Genomic DNA, 17,518 nt, shown 5'->3' with positions numbered 1-17,518 from the left:
TTTTGGAAAGAAAAAAGGTTATCTGAAAATAAGAAAGGAAGAAAAAAAATATGCTTGCTCCAAAAATTGATAAACTCCATTAACTGCTATATAACCTATTTCACTTGATCATTGCTGGCCAATTCAGCAGCATTGATAATAGCATTTCTGGCTATATTGGGGCCAAGACTAGTCCAAAGGGCTGCAATTCCTTCCTGTTGATAGATAGATACCAGTTTAGACAGAAATAATCAGAACTAAAATAAACTAAAATTCACTCTCTCTTTAATAAACATGCAAGTTGAATTCATATACCTGTTTCACAATTGTAGAATATGCATTTAAAGATCCAGAGTAACGCCTTGGCACACCAGGAGGCAATTTTCCTTCTGCTTGAAGTCTAACTTTAACAATATCTGTTGGATTCGCCACTGCAATTCCCACATCACCTATTGGATGGTAGTACAAATAGAAAGAACTCATTATTAGTGTTGTTTGCATAGAGTCTATGCTAGAAATAAATGGCACAAGTTCCTGCTAGCAGAAAAAAGACAACAATCCATGTAGTTTGATATAGAAATGAAAAAAACTAGTTGTAACAATTTATATCATTCTATCAACTTAAACTTTTAGAACAAGTGATTTTATGACCCCAACAACGTTCAGCATTTGGCCTTACCGCGTTGTTAGCGCAACAAGAATTTTTTTACGCAATCGAACATCTCTGACATGATCCTTTCCGACATATAAAGTCTTAACCTGTTTTGAAAAATGTTATTCACACCATCATCATCATATAACATAGCAAATCATAACACAAGCTAGTTATGGAGATGAGATGTGAAACTCACAGGATCATACAACCCAATTCTTAAACCTCCATACAAGCATTGACGATGTATCCCCGGCACAATGCCCTTCAGAGTGCTGCAAGACCTTCTTCCCTAGCAATGGTCGCAACGGTTCCCATCATACCCTTATATTTAGGCGTCGTGACTCGTGACTGCATTGGCACCCAAAGCTTGTTTTTGAAGCTGAAGCCTAACTTTGGCAGTGTCCAAGGGAATAGTGCACACCTATTTCATCCAAGATAGCAAACGATGGACACCTTGTCCTTCTATCAATTCATCACGTAAAACTTAAGGATGGTGCTTATATGTACCGTTAACTACCGTGACGTGTTTATTTATGAAAGATTATCATGTAAATAATCATTTTTGGAGTGAAACTTCACCTGTTTTGGTAGAATTCATAGTAAATAAAGAACAATTGATTAATGTTATATGGAAACTCAAAAGATAATGAATATTTTATTATCCAAAATTACATTATTTCCATGCTCATGTTGCAGCAATAGGACACGTACTACTGTATATAACAAAATACATGAGCAACTGCATTTCGTTTCGCACTATTTAATGACAGGAGGACAAACATGTCCACCATTTGCTATCGTTGCGGACCTAATTGATACTTTTTTTTTCTTCAAGGGCTAATTAGTCCGAGGTCGAAATCCTTGAGGATGTAATTGTCACTTTACTCAAATTTCAAATATGGCCAGAACAGAATACTTACAAACAAAGCATGATGCAAACAGAAGATGGAAAACACATTCTAAAATCAATCTAAGGATCAAGACCGTTAACTAGTTTCACACACATTCCTATATGATGCTGAATTCTTAGTTAACATAATATAAAACACATAATAATCACCCAGTTTCCAGTTCTACCATCATAAATGGTATTTTTAACACACAACAGGAGAATCAATGTTACTCTTCCTCTTATCAACTTAAGCTTTTATATCAAGCAGTATCATGGCATGGTATCAGAGGTTTCACGATAGAGAAAGACAAATAAAAAGAGAAAGAAGTTGTATGCAAAATTGATGCAAACTCAAAAGGACACTCTTATGGAAATTCCTTTTCGGTTTTTTTTTCTCACATGATCATCATATATATCATAGCACCAACCAAAGACCAATGCTTGGATGTGTCAGATAATTTCATACTTCAAGACTTGTTATATATTTAACTCGAGAGAGAGATGAAGAAGAGAGAAAGACCTCAGCAAAGCATGCAGAGAAAGCACTGCTGGTGAAGGTTCCAGCGAAGGAGATCGCAGGTTTGGACTTGCCATCAGCTACCATTTTTTCCTTTCAATGCTGAAGAACAAAGTGTCGTGTTTGGGAAAGGAAGAAGCGAAGGTTTGGCGTTTGCGTTTGGAAATTGAGAACTATACTGTGGCTGTCTCTATCATCCATTTATACACATCAAAGTGTTTGGTGTTGTTGCTTTCTGAATCCTCATTTCATTGTTTCTTGTTTCCTTTTTTATCCTCTCTGTTTCCTTTTGCTTTCTGCCTCTGCTGCTCATTTTTTCAAAAACAAAATTCTCGTTATGCTTTCCAAACCAATATATCTGTTCTTGTTATTTTCCTTATTGAAGAACTATTGAGCTCTGATTTAATTTACTTATGATTAAAATGTGGGGTTTATCTTTGTTTCTTAACACGGCTTCGGTTGATAACGATGGTAAGCTTATAGACTTATATAGTTGGTATAATGGAATTCATTCAACGTGAAAATTCATAAATTAAAGTAATCTATTCTAGCCTATTCTAGACGGAAAAAGAGAGAGATTATCAGAAAGAACAATAGAAGCAGCAAGATAAAGAACATGGCATCCACATGGACAACTTTGCAAGGAAGCTGTAACCACTAAAATTGAGACACATATGTCACTTTTTTTTTTATCAAACATATGTTACACTTATTATGTATATAGAATCAAGAGTAGGGTTAGAAGTGGGCCGGGCTACCGACAGGAGCTCGTAGCTCGGCTCATTTTAGTCTCGATTCGACTTAGTTTATTTTATTAAACAGACTAAGGTTAGATTTTCTATAAAGCCTATTAGTTAAAATGATCAGATCATAGGTTTTAAAAAAATCTACGAAGTTCGTTGGGTTGACTCATCAAAATATATTTTTTAAAATAAATTATTCTTAATTTAGACTTTTAACTATTCAGTCATATTGAGCACAAAACAAAACTAAAGAATCAATCGTCAAGACTAATTAAGATTGTAGTTTTTTTGTTCAAAAAAAAAGTTTATATTTATGAATTATAAATATGATTATAACATGTGAGTAACAATTGATATAATAAATTTTAGACTTTCAACTATTCACTCACCCTTATTTTTATTATTTGATAGATTGTCATATTTCTTTTGAGAAATGCTAGAGGACCAGCAGAATTTATTGTTTTTGGTCATCACTTTTAGCCATCAACCCAATCCTTTTACTTTCGTAATCCAACAACATACTTTTAGTCCATACTTTTAAACATAGATGACTAACTGTTTGCCAAAAACAATAAATTTTGTTGGTCTTCTAGAATTTTTCATTTTTTTTTATATTGGTTATTGTATTTATATTATTTAAGAAGATAATGATAAGTAATATTTTTAAAGTAAAACAAGTTTTCTTTGAAAAAGAAATATTGAAAATGATCGGATCGAATTGAATTTAAGATAAAAAAAACTAGGCTGAAGTACCTTGTGGTCATGAAGATTTTGCTGATGTTGAAACTCTATCTCTATGAAATCATGAATGGAAATTCTGGCCATGATCATTCCTTGGAAGGATGGAAAATTTCATTTATAAATCATAATTACAGACCAATATATATTAAAGAATAAGGATGGAAATATCAAATTACCTTGGCAGCATTCCTCACACCAAAAATTAATTAAGCTTCCACTGATCAAAGAAGTAATTTACTCTGTACAAGTATAAAACTCCCCTGTTAGACTTGCTCACATTAAAAATTGCTTCAATTATTTAAGATAAATTTATTTATTTATGGACAACATTATGATATACCACCAACTTGGTACATGATACAGTAAGGTGATCCAATAGTGTAGATTGAATCTTGATGAATGTCATTCTTTCATGATCCAAATGTAACCATTGGATCACCTTGTTGCATCTTTAGACATTTTCTTAAATCCTGGTAAGTAAGAAGCATGCAATACATTCTCACGGAAATGTTTAAACATTTTGGTTACCAAACGCCAGCTTGAAGGTAAAAGAGAATTAATAATTAGGGGACATTTTGGTGGTTTACTCCTTGAATCAACAACAAAGTGAATGCATGATAACATACAAAAAAGGACTTAACTCGAGGTATGTACACTATTTATTATGGGATACAAAAAAATTTACCCTCCTCCACATCGAAAATACAGAAAGGGGTTCAACAAAATGCAAGTGTGACCCTTTGGCAGAGAGACGTCTTTTATGAGAGATATAAAGCTTCTAAATAATCATCGATGTAGGCTAAGCTAGGCCAGTGATCTGTACGGATACGAACTAAAGTTGAAACATCACCAACTTCCATTTGGAAAAGAAGATGGAACCTTGGTGGAAGAAATATCAGCACAAGAAAACAGCCCAAGTATCTTCTTCTGCCATTGCTAGTAACTCCCTTCTCATACTCTTGATCATTGTAAGTAAGGCGAAGTGGACCTGCCTCAAGATTAGCGACTGATGTAGCATCACGGGAATCATCCTCCCATATGATGTCCTGGATGATTCTCCTTTCCCATAGAGCTTCAATCAGTGGCTCCCCCCTCACACCTATGACAAAGGGTGCCAGATGGTGCTCGGTTGCACGGATCAAGGAGGTTGCAGGAACATCGAGAAGCTTGACAGATTGAGTTCCACTGATGGCAGCAATCCCATTGCGGCCTTTTAATTGAAAAGTTTCCCTGCCAGTGTTGGAGGATGAGCCACATGCCTCCCACAAAGCAGTGAACAAGTCAAAGTTGTATCGAGGTATCACGGCTTCTGGGATGTCGGATGGGACAATAGCCTTTAGAAACATATCTTCTATGCCTACTGTGATTCCCTGAAGTGGACCTTGGATGATTTGACCATTTTCTGCATTCGTTTCAATGTGAACATCAACGATACCTGGTGTTGGTTCCCTAGGCTCCAATTCGATGATAACTGTAGTTCTATATTTTTCTTCTCTGAAATCACTCCCAACAGGAACAATACTTAAGGATGCATTTTGAGATGAATCATCATTGCTGTGAGGTTCACCAAGAAGGAATGGTATGTGGCATGATGGAATTGGTCCATACGGTGCAGAAGAGGAGAAATTCAGCACAGTAGCATATATAGCAGGAAGTGCATCCATATCATCCAAGGATGTGGTGGTGCTATCAATTCCCAATAAGCGATTGAAAGTATTAGACTCGAATCTTAATCTACATGATATTCTAACTTTGAGTCCTGGCATATATCTGAAGTCAGGAATAGAGGAAAAGTGCTTCCTTAATATATTCAAAATTTCTGCAACTTTAGAATCCATCACACGGAGCGGCGCTTGTGGTTGATCCAGTTTTCTGGTTTCATGAGTGATCTCTGTACTGGAGTTCTCGGAACATTCCTTGTCCTCGACAGGGGTTTCAAGGTCCGTGATGCTCTCAAGATACACAGGTTTGCTGTTATTTACAACTAAATTTGATAATGATAGAGACCAAAATTGTTTAACAAGCAACGGGGTGACACGATCAAGATGAATGCATGTGGATAAGTTTTTAATTGTCTTGAGTTTCTGAGTAGATCGAGGAGACTGAACGTTGAAAAAGGAGGATGGGTGTGAAGATGGTGAAATTCCATGGATCGTGTTCCCAAGGGTCAGGATGTCTCTGAGCTTCTTCCCGGGAATGCAGACTAGCATACGCAAATAGATCCTGCAAAATGCCCCATATCAGAATGGCCAGGCATTATTTAGTTCAATAAAGGTGAAGGAAATAATAATAATAAAAAGCAAGATTATATCAAAAGAAGCAACCAAATGCAATACCTTGAACTATCACGAACTTCCAAATCAGGAAAATGGAGGCAAGTAAAAGCAAGCAGATGAGATAGTCTAAGGAACAATCTAGAACTATGGTGGTGCATCATCATAGTTTGACAAATTCCAAGAACTCTGCTTCCCTGTGACCAAGATTTCAACCCAGTATTTGGGCCATGTCTCTCCACAAGGAAAATGATGAAGTTTGCGAGAAGATCTAACAATCCACATGGAGGTATTGTTTGATTTTCAGCAATTCTATCAAATATAGGGAAGCAGTAAACCAACTTATAATCCATTTTCACTTTTGGAAGCAAGTGCTCATCAAATTTCTGAAGTAAGCGCTCAGCCAACCAAGAATGTTTCTTACAAGAGAGTAAACGGTCAACAAATGCCACAACAACAGGAACCACTCTCCGACTCTCCAACATCATGTTCACGAGCATCCCCTGAAAAAAGAAACTTGAATCCATCATGCCTAGAGACATGGCAATGATGAAAGGCACAAGCAAATATCAACTTGCCATAAATTTTTAACCATGGAATCTGATAACTTTAGTTACTGACATATAAGGGACAACAAAGGGAAACTTGACATCTGAGACGCCTATGACAAAAATTCTCTATATTACAAGGAGCAAATCCATTTGTGAGAATGCAAAATCTAAAATAGAAACACTGCAAACATACAACAATAAAATAAATAAACAAATAAAAAGATTCTAGCATTGGAAACTATACCTCTATGGTATGAAATATCATAGACTCCAACAGATTTCTTGTGGTAGACGGATCATTATTTGAATGAGTTGATGCACCAATTAGAAACTTATGGAAAATACGGAACGCAATGGCAATTTCAGTGCTACCGGGAGGCAACCATTTGAAAGATGATACACATATGAGACCATCTTCAAGCAGCTTCACTGAATCAACTAACTCAGCATCCCCGTCTTCTTTCATTCTGAGTACCTCAACACACACCGAGCAAAACACAAGAAGGTCGAGCTTCAAGGCCTTCAAAGCCAGTGGATCAAATAAAGCAGGGTAAAAACTTGAGCAAGCCTTGATCATAGACTTGGTCTTCTGACAACTTCTACTAAAAATAAGCTGATTGAAACCCAAAAACCACTGCACAGCCAGCAGCCGAAAAACCAAGTAATGCTGTGATTCTCTTGAAATCAACAAGAGCCTTTGTGAAAGCTCCCATTCTTGGCCAGCAAAAGCATCCAAGAAACGCAAATACATCATCAAAATAACATGGCACAGAACAGGGTTATAGGAATAAATCAACCCGAAAAACTGCACCTTCAACATTGAAGGTTGCATTTCCAATGCGGCAGCCACAGGAATCACCATCGCCATGAACTCCATCATCCCACAAGGTGTCAAAATCTGTGGCCACTCAAGCAAAAACGCCAAAGCCTTCCTCAACTCCTTCAGGTTCAAATTACCACCATAAGCCACCCCGGAATCACTCAACACACATTGTGGCACATTGAATGGGACCATAGGAATGGAAGAATTCACAACAGAAACATGCAATTGCTTAACAACAATGTTATGAATAGCCATGGTTAATAGCAAGATATAACCTTGTGAAGCATGTGTTCGTTCGTTCTGGCACAAGCTCCACAAGTGGCCAACGATGTCGGAGAGAAGGCACGGGTTGGAACGCTCCAATTCGCGCAAGCACTCGCATGCGATGGATCGGGTTTGACGATCCGACCCGAAATTCGGCCGGTTGATGACCGTTAACAACAGCTCAACCAAACTTTCAATTTGTTGAACGTGTAATTGAAGCTTCTTCTCAGTGACACAAACAACGATCGAGGTAACAGAGATCATGAACTGTTCTCTGAACGAGGTGGTTATGTAAATGCCGTCGATCGGGGATTGGACGACAGTGCGGAGCGCGTCAATTACACGGCCCAGTTGGTGTGCGTGGTCGTCATCAGGAGTAAAGAATGAATCAGAGAACTCGTCGAGGAATACAAGGAGCTGGAACTTGACGGAGAGAGGGAAGTCCTTGCGGAGGACCGAGTTGAGGAGGAGATCCAAGAGCGAAGGGAGAGAGCTCCACTTGTTCTGCCTTCTTTCTCCGCCACTGAATTGGAAGTCCTCGATTAGGGTTTCCCATTCCTGAGGTGTTAGCGGCTTCGACGGTGGAGGCGCCGCCTTCTCCGTCATGGCACGATGGTCGTTGAGAGCAGCAGCCTGCAGTCAATCGAAAGCTATATGTCACAAAAATACAAAGTAAGCATTTAATTCACTCATTTTAGTATGCCTAAGATGCTTTAAAGAATACTTGCAAGTCAAGCGCAAACAAACAAGTAACGAGAAGCATAAAGACACTCAAGAGCAAACAAACAAGTAATGAGAAGCATAAAGACACTTAGGCATGATATCGAGTAATTGTGAAGTGGAACGATGAATGAAAATTGATTTGTTGTACAAGTAAACTCATTGAGCAAAATAAAATATTGAACTCACACACCAATCAATAAAACAATTTCAAATTTGTTTGTAACACCTACTTAACATAAAGTGTAGAAACATGGGTGCTATATAACTTAGGAAAAGAAAGATATTAGTTGAAATCAAGTACATAGCAAGCATGATTCAATATAACTTAAAAAGCTTTCAAAAAGATGTTAATAGGCAAGCTCACAATCTAACTTCACAATTTCAATGCAATATGCCAAATGAATTACCTAAACTATGTGAAGTACAAACATTCAAACAATTTAGGTTCTAGTATGTCTACATAAATGCACAAACTTGATAACCAAATTAATAATCAATATGAACAAGCATCACCAAGTAACAAAATGCATCATTCTTAATCAATTGCCTAAACATGAATCATCAATTCAAATCACATGGTACCTACAACATGTAATTTAAAAATCTAAAAACTCTTCTAGAGGCAATTTACAAACACTTGGCATGCACAAATATCAAATATGCAAAATCAATGCAACCAAGTAGTAATTGACAACCCAAATTCAAGTTAACGCCATTCAACCCAATTTTCAGCAACTTTTCAGCAAAAAAGCATTCTTTTAACATCAATTCATACAAATTCAGCATATACAACACAGAATCAGCAGCAATATCCATCAATTCAGTCAATTTCCAACACTTTCCAGCAACATATCACAAACTAATAATCCTAAATCTAACCTTTCTTAACAACCTAAATCCACTAAAACTGAAAATGAACTTTAACTAAGGCCTACTAATTACTTAATAACTTTAACTCAGCAAATTAAAATTAACTAACAGAAATTAAAGAGAGTTTGAAGAAAAACCTTGAATGATGATCCAAAATCAGAGAGAACAGAGAATGGGGGAGGATTGCAATGGCACTGTGTTGTTGCCAAAGCTAGAGACGGCGGACGTTGGTCGCCCGGAAGTTGGGAAGGTCGCCGGAAACTGGGGAAATAGGGGCTGTTAAGCGTGTTCTGTTTCAGAAAGTTTGAGACAGAGACATGGCAGAGTGGGAGGAAGAAAAAGAAGAAGGAAGTCGCGACGGCGCTGGGTGGCCGGCGGCGAACAGGGAAGGAGGGGAAGAAAGAGGGAAGGAGAGAGGGAGAGAGAGAGAGAGAGAGAGCTCGGTGTGGTTCTGGTTCGAAGAAGAAGAAGAAGAAGAAGAAGAAGAAGAAGAAGGAGGAGGAGGATGGTTCGGCGATGGTGGTGGTTGAGGAAGAAGAAGAAAAACAGAGGCGCGCGGAGAGGATGATGAGCTCGAAGGGGAAGGAGAAGAAGAGGAGAAGAAGAAGAGGGAAGAGAGGGGAATGGTCGCCGGTGAAGTGATCGGCGGTGGGTGAAGGCCGAAGGCGATGGGGAGGAAGGTGATGTTTGAAAGAGAGGGGAGTAGCTGCTGCGTTTGTTGTTTGAATGAGAAGATCGGGTGAGAGAGTTGGGACTCGCAAGGTTAGGGGATTCGGTCAGGGGGTGCGTAAGGGGAGATGGCTACGCATAAGCTGCGAAATCTTGGTACGCATCGTAGCAACGCACATGCGCGATCTGAATCTGAGCGCAAATTTTTTTTATCAGAAATGCATTTTGTGCAGTAAAATCAGTCACTAATATATTTGTGTATAAATATATATGATACAACCGTTATATGTTGGTTACAAATTATAGCTCGGCAAATCTCTTTTTAAATCGGCACATTAACTCTGCCAACTTTATGACGTTAAACCTCTATGATCGGTTACACAGAAACGGCCAATTCAGACCCAAACGGTCATTACCTCCGAGTTATAAAACAAGCAGTTGGAGTTGAAAAGGTAGATCATCGTTCTAAGTTAAAAACTCTCCATATAATTCTCATTGACTGACTTGAGCGTCGGAGTGCTTTTTACAGGTGCTCTCCCTCTTGTTTCACTTGGTGGTCGGGACGTGTTACGGTTCACTCACAAGGTCGGCCAACCCACCTTCTGTGAAGAGATATAGCTCGGCCACAACCAGGCAAGAACATTTGGCACTCACCGTGGGGCCGAAGGTTTAGAAAATTTTCTTTACAGGCCCAAACACCCTAACGTTTATCAATGGCTGACGCGCCTCCCCCCACTATGTCCGAACTCCTTCGGATGGTAACCGAGCTTCAGCAGGCAAATCAACGCATGGCTGAGGCAAATCAACGTATGGCGGAGGAAAATCAAAGAATGCAGCAACAAATTCAGCAAATAGCCAACGCTCGCCTTGAGCATAACGACACCCATCATGAGCGAAATGCCAATGATGAGCATCAATCCCAGCCGACGCATATTTCGGAGACCCCTCAGGACGATGAGGGCGGAGGTCCTCTTAATAACGAAACCTCGCCGAATGACGAGGAAGATGAACCTGACAACTCGGCAGGGCCCTTCACAGCTGAAATCATGAATTTTCAACTACCTAGACAATTTACATTGTCGACGACTTTAACTCCGTATGATGGCTTAGGAGATCCAAAACAACATATCAAAAAATTCCGATCTATCATGATCGTTAACGGTGCATCTGATCCTATTTTATGCCGTTGTTTTCCATCCTTTTTTGATGGTCCTGCACTTGACTGGTTTTGTTCTCTGCCTGCAGATTCAATCTCACGTTTCCAGGAGTTAGCCAAGCAGTTTGAAGATCATTTTGCAGCATCAGCAATATATTTACATGATTCCGACTACTTGACGACTATTAAGCAAGGCCCTCAAGGAAGTCTGAAGGAGTACATTACCCGTTTTACAAAAATAGCCATGCAGATCCCCGATCTTCATCCTGAAGTACATCTCCACGCCATTAAAAGCGGCCTCCGACCAGGAAAATTTCAGGAAACCATCGCAGTAGCCAAGCTGAAGACCTTAGCCGAGTTTCGAGAAAAGGCAAAAGGGCAAATCGATATTGAAGAGCTTCGACAAGCTCGCAAAGCTGAAAAGTCGTCAACTACTAAAGACGATGATAGGCCCCGAGACAATAAGAAAAGCTTCAGACCTACTCCCCGTTATGAGACGTACACCCAGTTTAACGCGAAGAGGGACGATATCATTAAAGAAATTTTGAATTCCAAATTGATTAAACCTCCTCGAAAAGCTGGCAGTTATCCCGAACCAAAAAATGTCGACAAATATAAGTATTGCACATTCCATCAGAAGTATGGTCACACAATCGACGAATGTGTGATCGTCAAAGACCTCTTAGAGCGCTTAGCAAGACAGGGCACCTTGATAAATTTATTTCAGGTCATATGCAGAAAAGAGCTGTTCCGACTTCCGATCCATCCCCTGTGGGAACATCTTCATCATCAAAGGACAAAGAAAAAGCCCCTGCTCAACCTAGGGGCATAATCAACTGCATCTCGGGCGGTTATGCCAGGGGTGGCCAAACAAGTTCGGCAAGAAAACGAACATACAGGGCCATGTTGGCACTTGGAGCTACAACCAACAGTCCTCAACCAGTGCAAAAAGTTCCGGAGATGACTTTCTATCAGACCGATTTTAACTGCCAAGATACCAACCTGGATGACCCCGTTGTCATCTCCATCCAATTAGGCGATTTAATAGTTCGGAAAGTGCTGCTAGACCCAGGCAGCAACGCTGATGTACTATTTTTTACTACATTTGAAAAAATGAAGCTAAGTACTAACATTTTACAACCATCTGCAGGAGACTTGGTCGGATTTTCAGGAGAACGCGTTCCAGTCATGGGTTCAGTGTGGTTGCAAACCACACTCGGTGAGCAGCCTTTATCTAAAACACATGACATCCAGTATCTTGTTGTTGACTATTTTAGCCCTTATAACCTTATCTTAGGAAGACCTTTTTTAAATAGATTTACTGCAATTGTATCCACCGTTCATCTGTGTGTCAAGTTTCCTATGCAGGACAATATTGTGGCAACGATCCATGGCAACTTGCAAGAAGCTCGGTATTGCTATAATACAAGCCTAAAACCTATCAAAAGAAATAGCGAGCGACGTATAAACTCTATCAATGCCGAGCAGCCAATACTGGCCGAGCTTGATCCAAGAGCCGATTTTCAAGATCGTCCTTCGCCGAATGAAGAGGTAACAAAGCTCATGTTGACTGATGACCCAATGAAGTTCACTTTCATAGGATCCTCCATAAAAGACGAGGAAAGGGAAAAGCTCGTCCACTTTTTGCGAGAAAACATCGATCTATTTGCTTGGACATTTGGAGACATGCCAGGCATTGATCCATCTGTCATCACTCATAAACTAGCACTGAACCCGGCAGCCCAACTGTTCTGAGGGTTACCTGAAACTGTAGGTCGATCTCGAACGAGATCTTCTGTGCTGGTCGGAACCGATGTGTCCGGTTGGTGAATGGTGACCAGAGCTAGTACGTCCGACTTATTTGGACTTGAACGTGCTACTGATCCTCTGTCACCGAAGGGTGGGGGGTACCTGCAAGAGACTCCGATGCTTAAGTTAGCATGGATATTAAACAGGTGTTATGTAGAATCAGAGTATGAGTTATACCTGGATGCTCCAGTGTATTTATAATGGTGAGATGTGACCTTTTAGATAAGATAAGTTAGTTATCTTATCTTATCTTTATCTTTGAGTTGAGGTCAGCGTATCTTCAACGGAACCGCCTTCATCTCTATAGGCTTAGGCCGCCTTAGGATTCGGGTCGTGCTCCTCGATTTGGGCCCTTAATCTGGGCTCTCCTGTCGATTTGGCCAAGCTCTTTGAGAAGAGGTCGGATAGTCTGACCTGAAGAGGTTGGTCGCTTTATCTCGAATCATCCCAGGTCGGATAGCTCGACCAGGGTATGAACAGTGCCCCTGCTTGAGCTCGATCTTCTTTTTGAGGTCGAGTCCTTGACTTCGGTCCTTCTTAGAGTCGAACTCAAGCATTTGTCGATTCCTTTCTTTGTAAAGTCTTTTTTGAATGTAGAACGTTTTCCTCTAAAAGCGCGCGCTTTTGTATTAGCGCTTTTTTGGGAACGCAAGCGGTTTTAATATCCGCATTTAATTGGCATTAATTTGCCCTTCATTCTCTCTTGGATTTTATTTTGAATTTCGCAATCAAAAACGGTTTCTCTTCTTCATTTCTTCTTCGTAACTTCTCCCTTTACTCTCTCGTTTTCTGTTTCTCTCATCTACTCTCTGTCTTTCGCTTGCGCTTCTGCTTTCTTGTGTTTGCGGCGTCGCTTGGCGTTTTTCTGGGCAGCCCTTATCTCTACGCTTCCACTCTTCCTCGAAGCTTCTTCCGTCTCCAGGTTAGTCCCACTTCGTATTTTCCTCGTTGTTTTTGACTTTTGCGATGGAGTTTTCCTTTTGATCTTCTTTTTGGAGAAAGTTTGGATCTTTTCTGTTTTTATCATGCTTGATTTGTTGTATGCTCTGGAATTTCTTCGTTTTTTGGTGCGAATCTTTTTCTTGTTGCCTGAATCTTTTTTCTTTTGCATGTTGCCGCCGTTTCTGTTTGTGCCTTGGCTGATGATTTTTTGCTTGAAAAGTTTGCGCCTTTGTTGCTTGGCCTTTTTGGTATTTCTGATATACTGTAGAAGTAGTGTTTTTTGCTGGTAAACTATAGGAGCAATGCTTTTCCTGATAAACTGTAGAAGGGTAGACCTTTTGCGTTTTTGCTTCCTTTGTTTTCTTTCTGGATTTTATTTTGATGAGTGCTGGGATGTAGGCTGTAGAAATAACTTGAAGACCTTGCTTGTTTACTGCCTCCAAGGGATGCCCCAAGACTTTTTGTCTTAAGTCTTGGGGTTTTCCCTTTTTTGTTTATTCGCCCGTCGAGATGTTTTGCCCCCTGTCCGAGATGTTTTTAAGTAATCCATTCTTCTTTTCTTTTTGTAGGATTTAGTTGACCTCATGTCTTCCCGAAATAACGTTGTAGAGATGCCTTCCCAGGTCCCTGCGGGTATGGCCGATTGGGTGGACTCCATGGTTCTCATGTGTGTCTCGCTGGTTGATTCTGAGTTTTGTGCTCAGCTTAGGCAGTTTCATAGTGTCTGTAGTAATTCTGGTGACGAGAAGAACTATGAGCTTGTTCCTCTTTCTTCTGACGAGAGAGTCTGCTTCTCGACTCGAGTTGTTGACAATCGCCCCTTCTTTTATGCTGACGATTTTTTCTTTGGTCAACTGGGTATTACCCTTCCTTTTACTCAATTTGAAACCGACCTGTTATGGTCTTATAATGTTGCCCCTTCTCAACTTCACCCCAACTCCTGGGGTTTCATAAAAATTTTCCAATTGCTGTGCGACGGTTTTGGTATTCCTGCTTACCAATCTCTCTTTTTCTATCTGTTTGTCTTGACTAAGCCCAGTGTGGTAAAAAAGAAGTCAGCTTGGGTCTCCTTTCGTTCTACCCAAGGAAAGAAGGTTTTTTCCATGTTTGACGAGTCGTTCTGTGATTTTAAAAACTACTTTTTAAAGGTCCGAGCTGTTGAAGGAGCTCGGCCCTTTTTTCTGGATGAGAATGACGAACTTGCTTTTCCCTTGGAATGGCAAAAAGATGTGAGGGTCTCCCGGTATTCGTGGGAGATGTTGGATGAGGCCGAGCGAGCCTTTGTGACTATCTTGGAAGAACGCTGGGGTCAACCTCCCCATCTTGACACAAAGAAATTTCTGACCAATCCTTCTCTTCTTCAAACTGAACTGGGTATCTTGTGTTTCTTGTTTATGTTGCTTGTAGCTGTCTTTTCCGACTTATCCGACTTGTAGCTGAATTTTCTGTTTTGCTTGCAGAGGCAATGAAGAATAATGAAGCTATGAAAGCTTTTAAGAAGGCACAGAGGGCGACTGCTGCCAGAAATGTTGCTGCCAGGGCAGTTGGGGAGGGATCCTCCCAGGCGCGCGAGAAGCCATCAGTGCATAGTTCCGCCGGGGTGAAGAAAGTGATCCCTACACCCCGAGTTCGTTTGGTAGATCCTCACGTCGCCTCTGCTGCTCCTTCTGTTGCTCCTCCCAATAAAAAACAAAAGACTACTGAGCCCTTCGACCTCGATGCTCCTGATTTTAATGCTATTGAATTCGTGGATCAACAAATCAGTCCCTACGGCGCTCTCTCCATGGACGATGTGTCCATCGTTCATCACTTGGAATTCATGGCCCGAAATCATGTGAAGATGGCGTATATGTCGGCTGCCATATATCGTACTGCTCAGAATCTCCCTCTCCACGCCACTAAAGCGTTTATGGAGGAGGCGAAACAAGAGTTTGATCGGATGAAGGAGTTAAAAGAGGAGCTTGAGACGAAGGTGGCCAAGCTGGAGAAGGACTTGAAGAATGAGGAGGCGAGTTCTCAGTCATTGGCAGCTTCGTTGAGGTTGGCTGAGGACGCAGTCTTGATGCACAAGGATAGTTACGTTACCTCTTATCGAGAGGTGCTGCGCCTGAGGGAGGAGCTCGACCATGCCCGAGAAGATTATTCTGAGCTTCAAGGTCATCTCGTTGGCAGCGTGACTGCTGCTTATGAGAACTTGAAGGAGCAAGTTCGGGTCCTCGCTCCCGAGATCGATCTCACCCTTTTTAGCCTGGATAATATAGTCAGGGATGGCAAGATTGTCCCTGATGATGAGGATGTTGTTCCTCCCCCTGTGTCTTCTACCAAAGTGCCGACCTCTTCGGTTCCTCCTGCTGTGCCCGACTCGGATTGCCAGATCCTGAATTGAGAGGATGGAACTATGGATGCTGTGCCGATCCAGACTCGCCCTCCTTCTCCTTGTCCTGATGCTGCCAAGAAGGTTCCTGATGCTTGCTGATCTCTTCTTGAAAATTTGTGTAGTTGGCCCGGCTTGTGGACTCTTTTAGAACTTTTTTATTTATTTGCTGACGCTTTCTAGTTGCTTGTCTAGCAACTTTTTATTTTGAAAAACAAAAGGTAACTTGTTGTCTCTTTGTGGTAAGTTTTGGTGGCCTTCCAGGCCTTATAACTTTATAAAGTAGAAGTAGTTGTTTGACTTGACATCTTTTTGTTTTTCTATTGATGTTCGAAATCTTGCTGCTCGACCTCCTTGGATTACTTTGTTGTTTGTAGCTTGAATCCTTTGAGGTTACGATTTGTGGGGTCCAACTTGTTTCTCGGTTTTCCGTATTTGTGGCCGATTCCTTTGCGTTGGTCCCTTTCTAAGTTATTATTGTAATCCCCTCTTTCAGAGATTACTTTTATAACTTGTTTGTAGGAGATTGACTTCGTCAGGTCGATCTCTTTTTAAGTTATTTTTGTAATCCTCTTTCTTGGACCTTTGTCAGGTCTCTTTCAGGGATTACTCTGATAACTTCTTGGTAGTAGGAGTCCGACTTAGTTATGTCGGTCTCCCTTAAGTTATTTTTTGTAGTCCTCTTTCTTGGATCTTTGTCAGATCTCTTTCAGGGACTACTTTGATAACTTTTTGGTAGTAGGAGTCCGACTTGGTTGTGTCGGTCTCCCTTAAGTTATTTTTTGTAGTCCTCTTTCTTGGATCTTTGTCAGATCTCTTTCAGGGACTACTTTGATAACTTTTTGGTAGTAGGAGTCCGACTTGGTTATGTCGGTCTCCCTTAAGTTATTTTTTGTAGTCCTCTTTCTTGGATCTTTGTCAGATCTCTTTCAGGGACTACTTTGATAACTTTTTGGTAGTAGGAGTCCGACTTGGTTATGTCAGTCTCCCTTAAGTTATTTTTTTGTAGTCCTCTTTCTTGGATCTTTGTCAGATCTCTTTCAGGGACTACTTTAATAACTTTTCGTTTTAGGCTGACTTTGTTATGTCGGGCCCTTCTAAGTTAAAGTAATCATCTTTAATAGGGTTGGCCAGACCTCTTTCCAGGGTTTACTTATAACTTGGTTTGACTTGGTTCGACTTCTTAATGTTCGACCAGTCTTTAAGTTATTATTTTAGCGATCCGTAAGACCTCGTCAGGTGCTTTTTTAGATCACTTTCGATAACTTCTTACATTATTCTATGTTCATCTTTGCCGATTTGTAGAAAGTGGTTGTCATCTCTAGATCGTCCTTTGGGTGAATCGCGTTTTCACCTTTATCGGACGGTTGTCTTTATCGTGATCGTGCAGTGAAATTCTTTTTCACTTTCTGCCGATCTGTTGCTTTATAATCGGACGATGAATGCTTCAGATTAATGCGTCTTGAAATCTTTGTAGAATATCTAAAATATATTTTATTTAAAGGAAAAGTGCAAATAGATACATATGGGATTGTCT

The 17,518-nt window shown here is 40.4% G+C and overlaps 1 protein-coding gene across 5 annotated transcripts; it reads right to left on the bottom strand.

Annotated features, from left to right (window-relative positions):
* Nucleotides 1-658: 658 nt before the first annotated feature.
* LOC107625677 (uncharacterized) lies at nt 659-9,857 on the bottom strand. Of its 5 annotated transcripts, none has more exons than XM_088503690.1 (7): nt 9,169-9,857; nt 6,596-8,071; nt 5,864-6,303; nt 4,213-5,750; nt 3,704-3,766; nt 3,540-3,619; nt 1,454-2,348 (listed from the first exon to the last, which is right to left on the bottom strand). In XM_088503690.1, the coding sequence occupies exons 2-4, from the start codon at nt 8,042-8,044 to the stop codon at nt 4,286-4,288; spliced, it is 3,354 nt and encodes a 1,117-aa protein (XP_088359816.1). In that variant the 5' UTR covers nt 8,045-8,071; nt 9,169-9,857; the 3' UTR covers nt 1,454-2,348; nt 3,540-3,619; nt 3,704-3,766; nt 4,213-4,285. The 5 variants fall into 5 exon arrangements, 4 of the variants coding, with proteins under 4 accessions (XP_088359816.1, XP_088359813.1, XP_088359814.1 ...); XM_088503687.1 differs by having other exon boundaries at nt 3,540-3,603; nt 9,169-9,806; XM_088503688.1 differs by having other exon boundaries at nt 1,998-2,345; nt 9,169-9,806.
* Between the last annotated feature and the right edge of the window lie 7,661 nt (nt 9,858-17,518).

Source organism: Arachis ipaensis, chromosome B2, assembly GCF_059453495.1.
Source record: "Arachis ipaensis isolate K30076 ecotype BB chromosome B2, ASM5945349v1, whole genome shotgun sequence".
Taxonomy (NCBI): Eukaryota; Viridiplantae; Streptophyta; class Magnoliopsida; order Fabales; family Fabaceae; genus Arachis; species Arachis ipaensis.
Note: the sequence above shows the minus strand (reverse complement) of the source record. Positions and strands in the feature narration are given on the sequence as shown.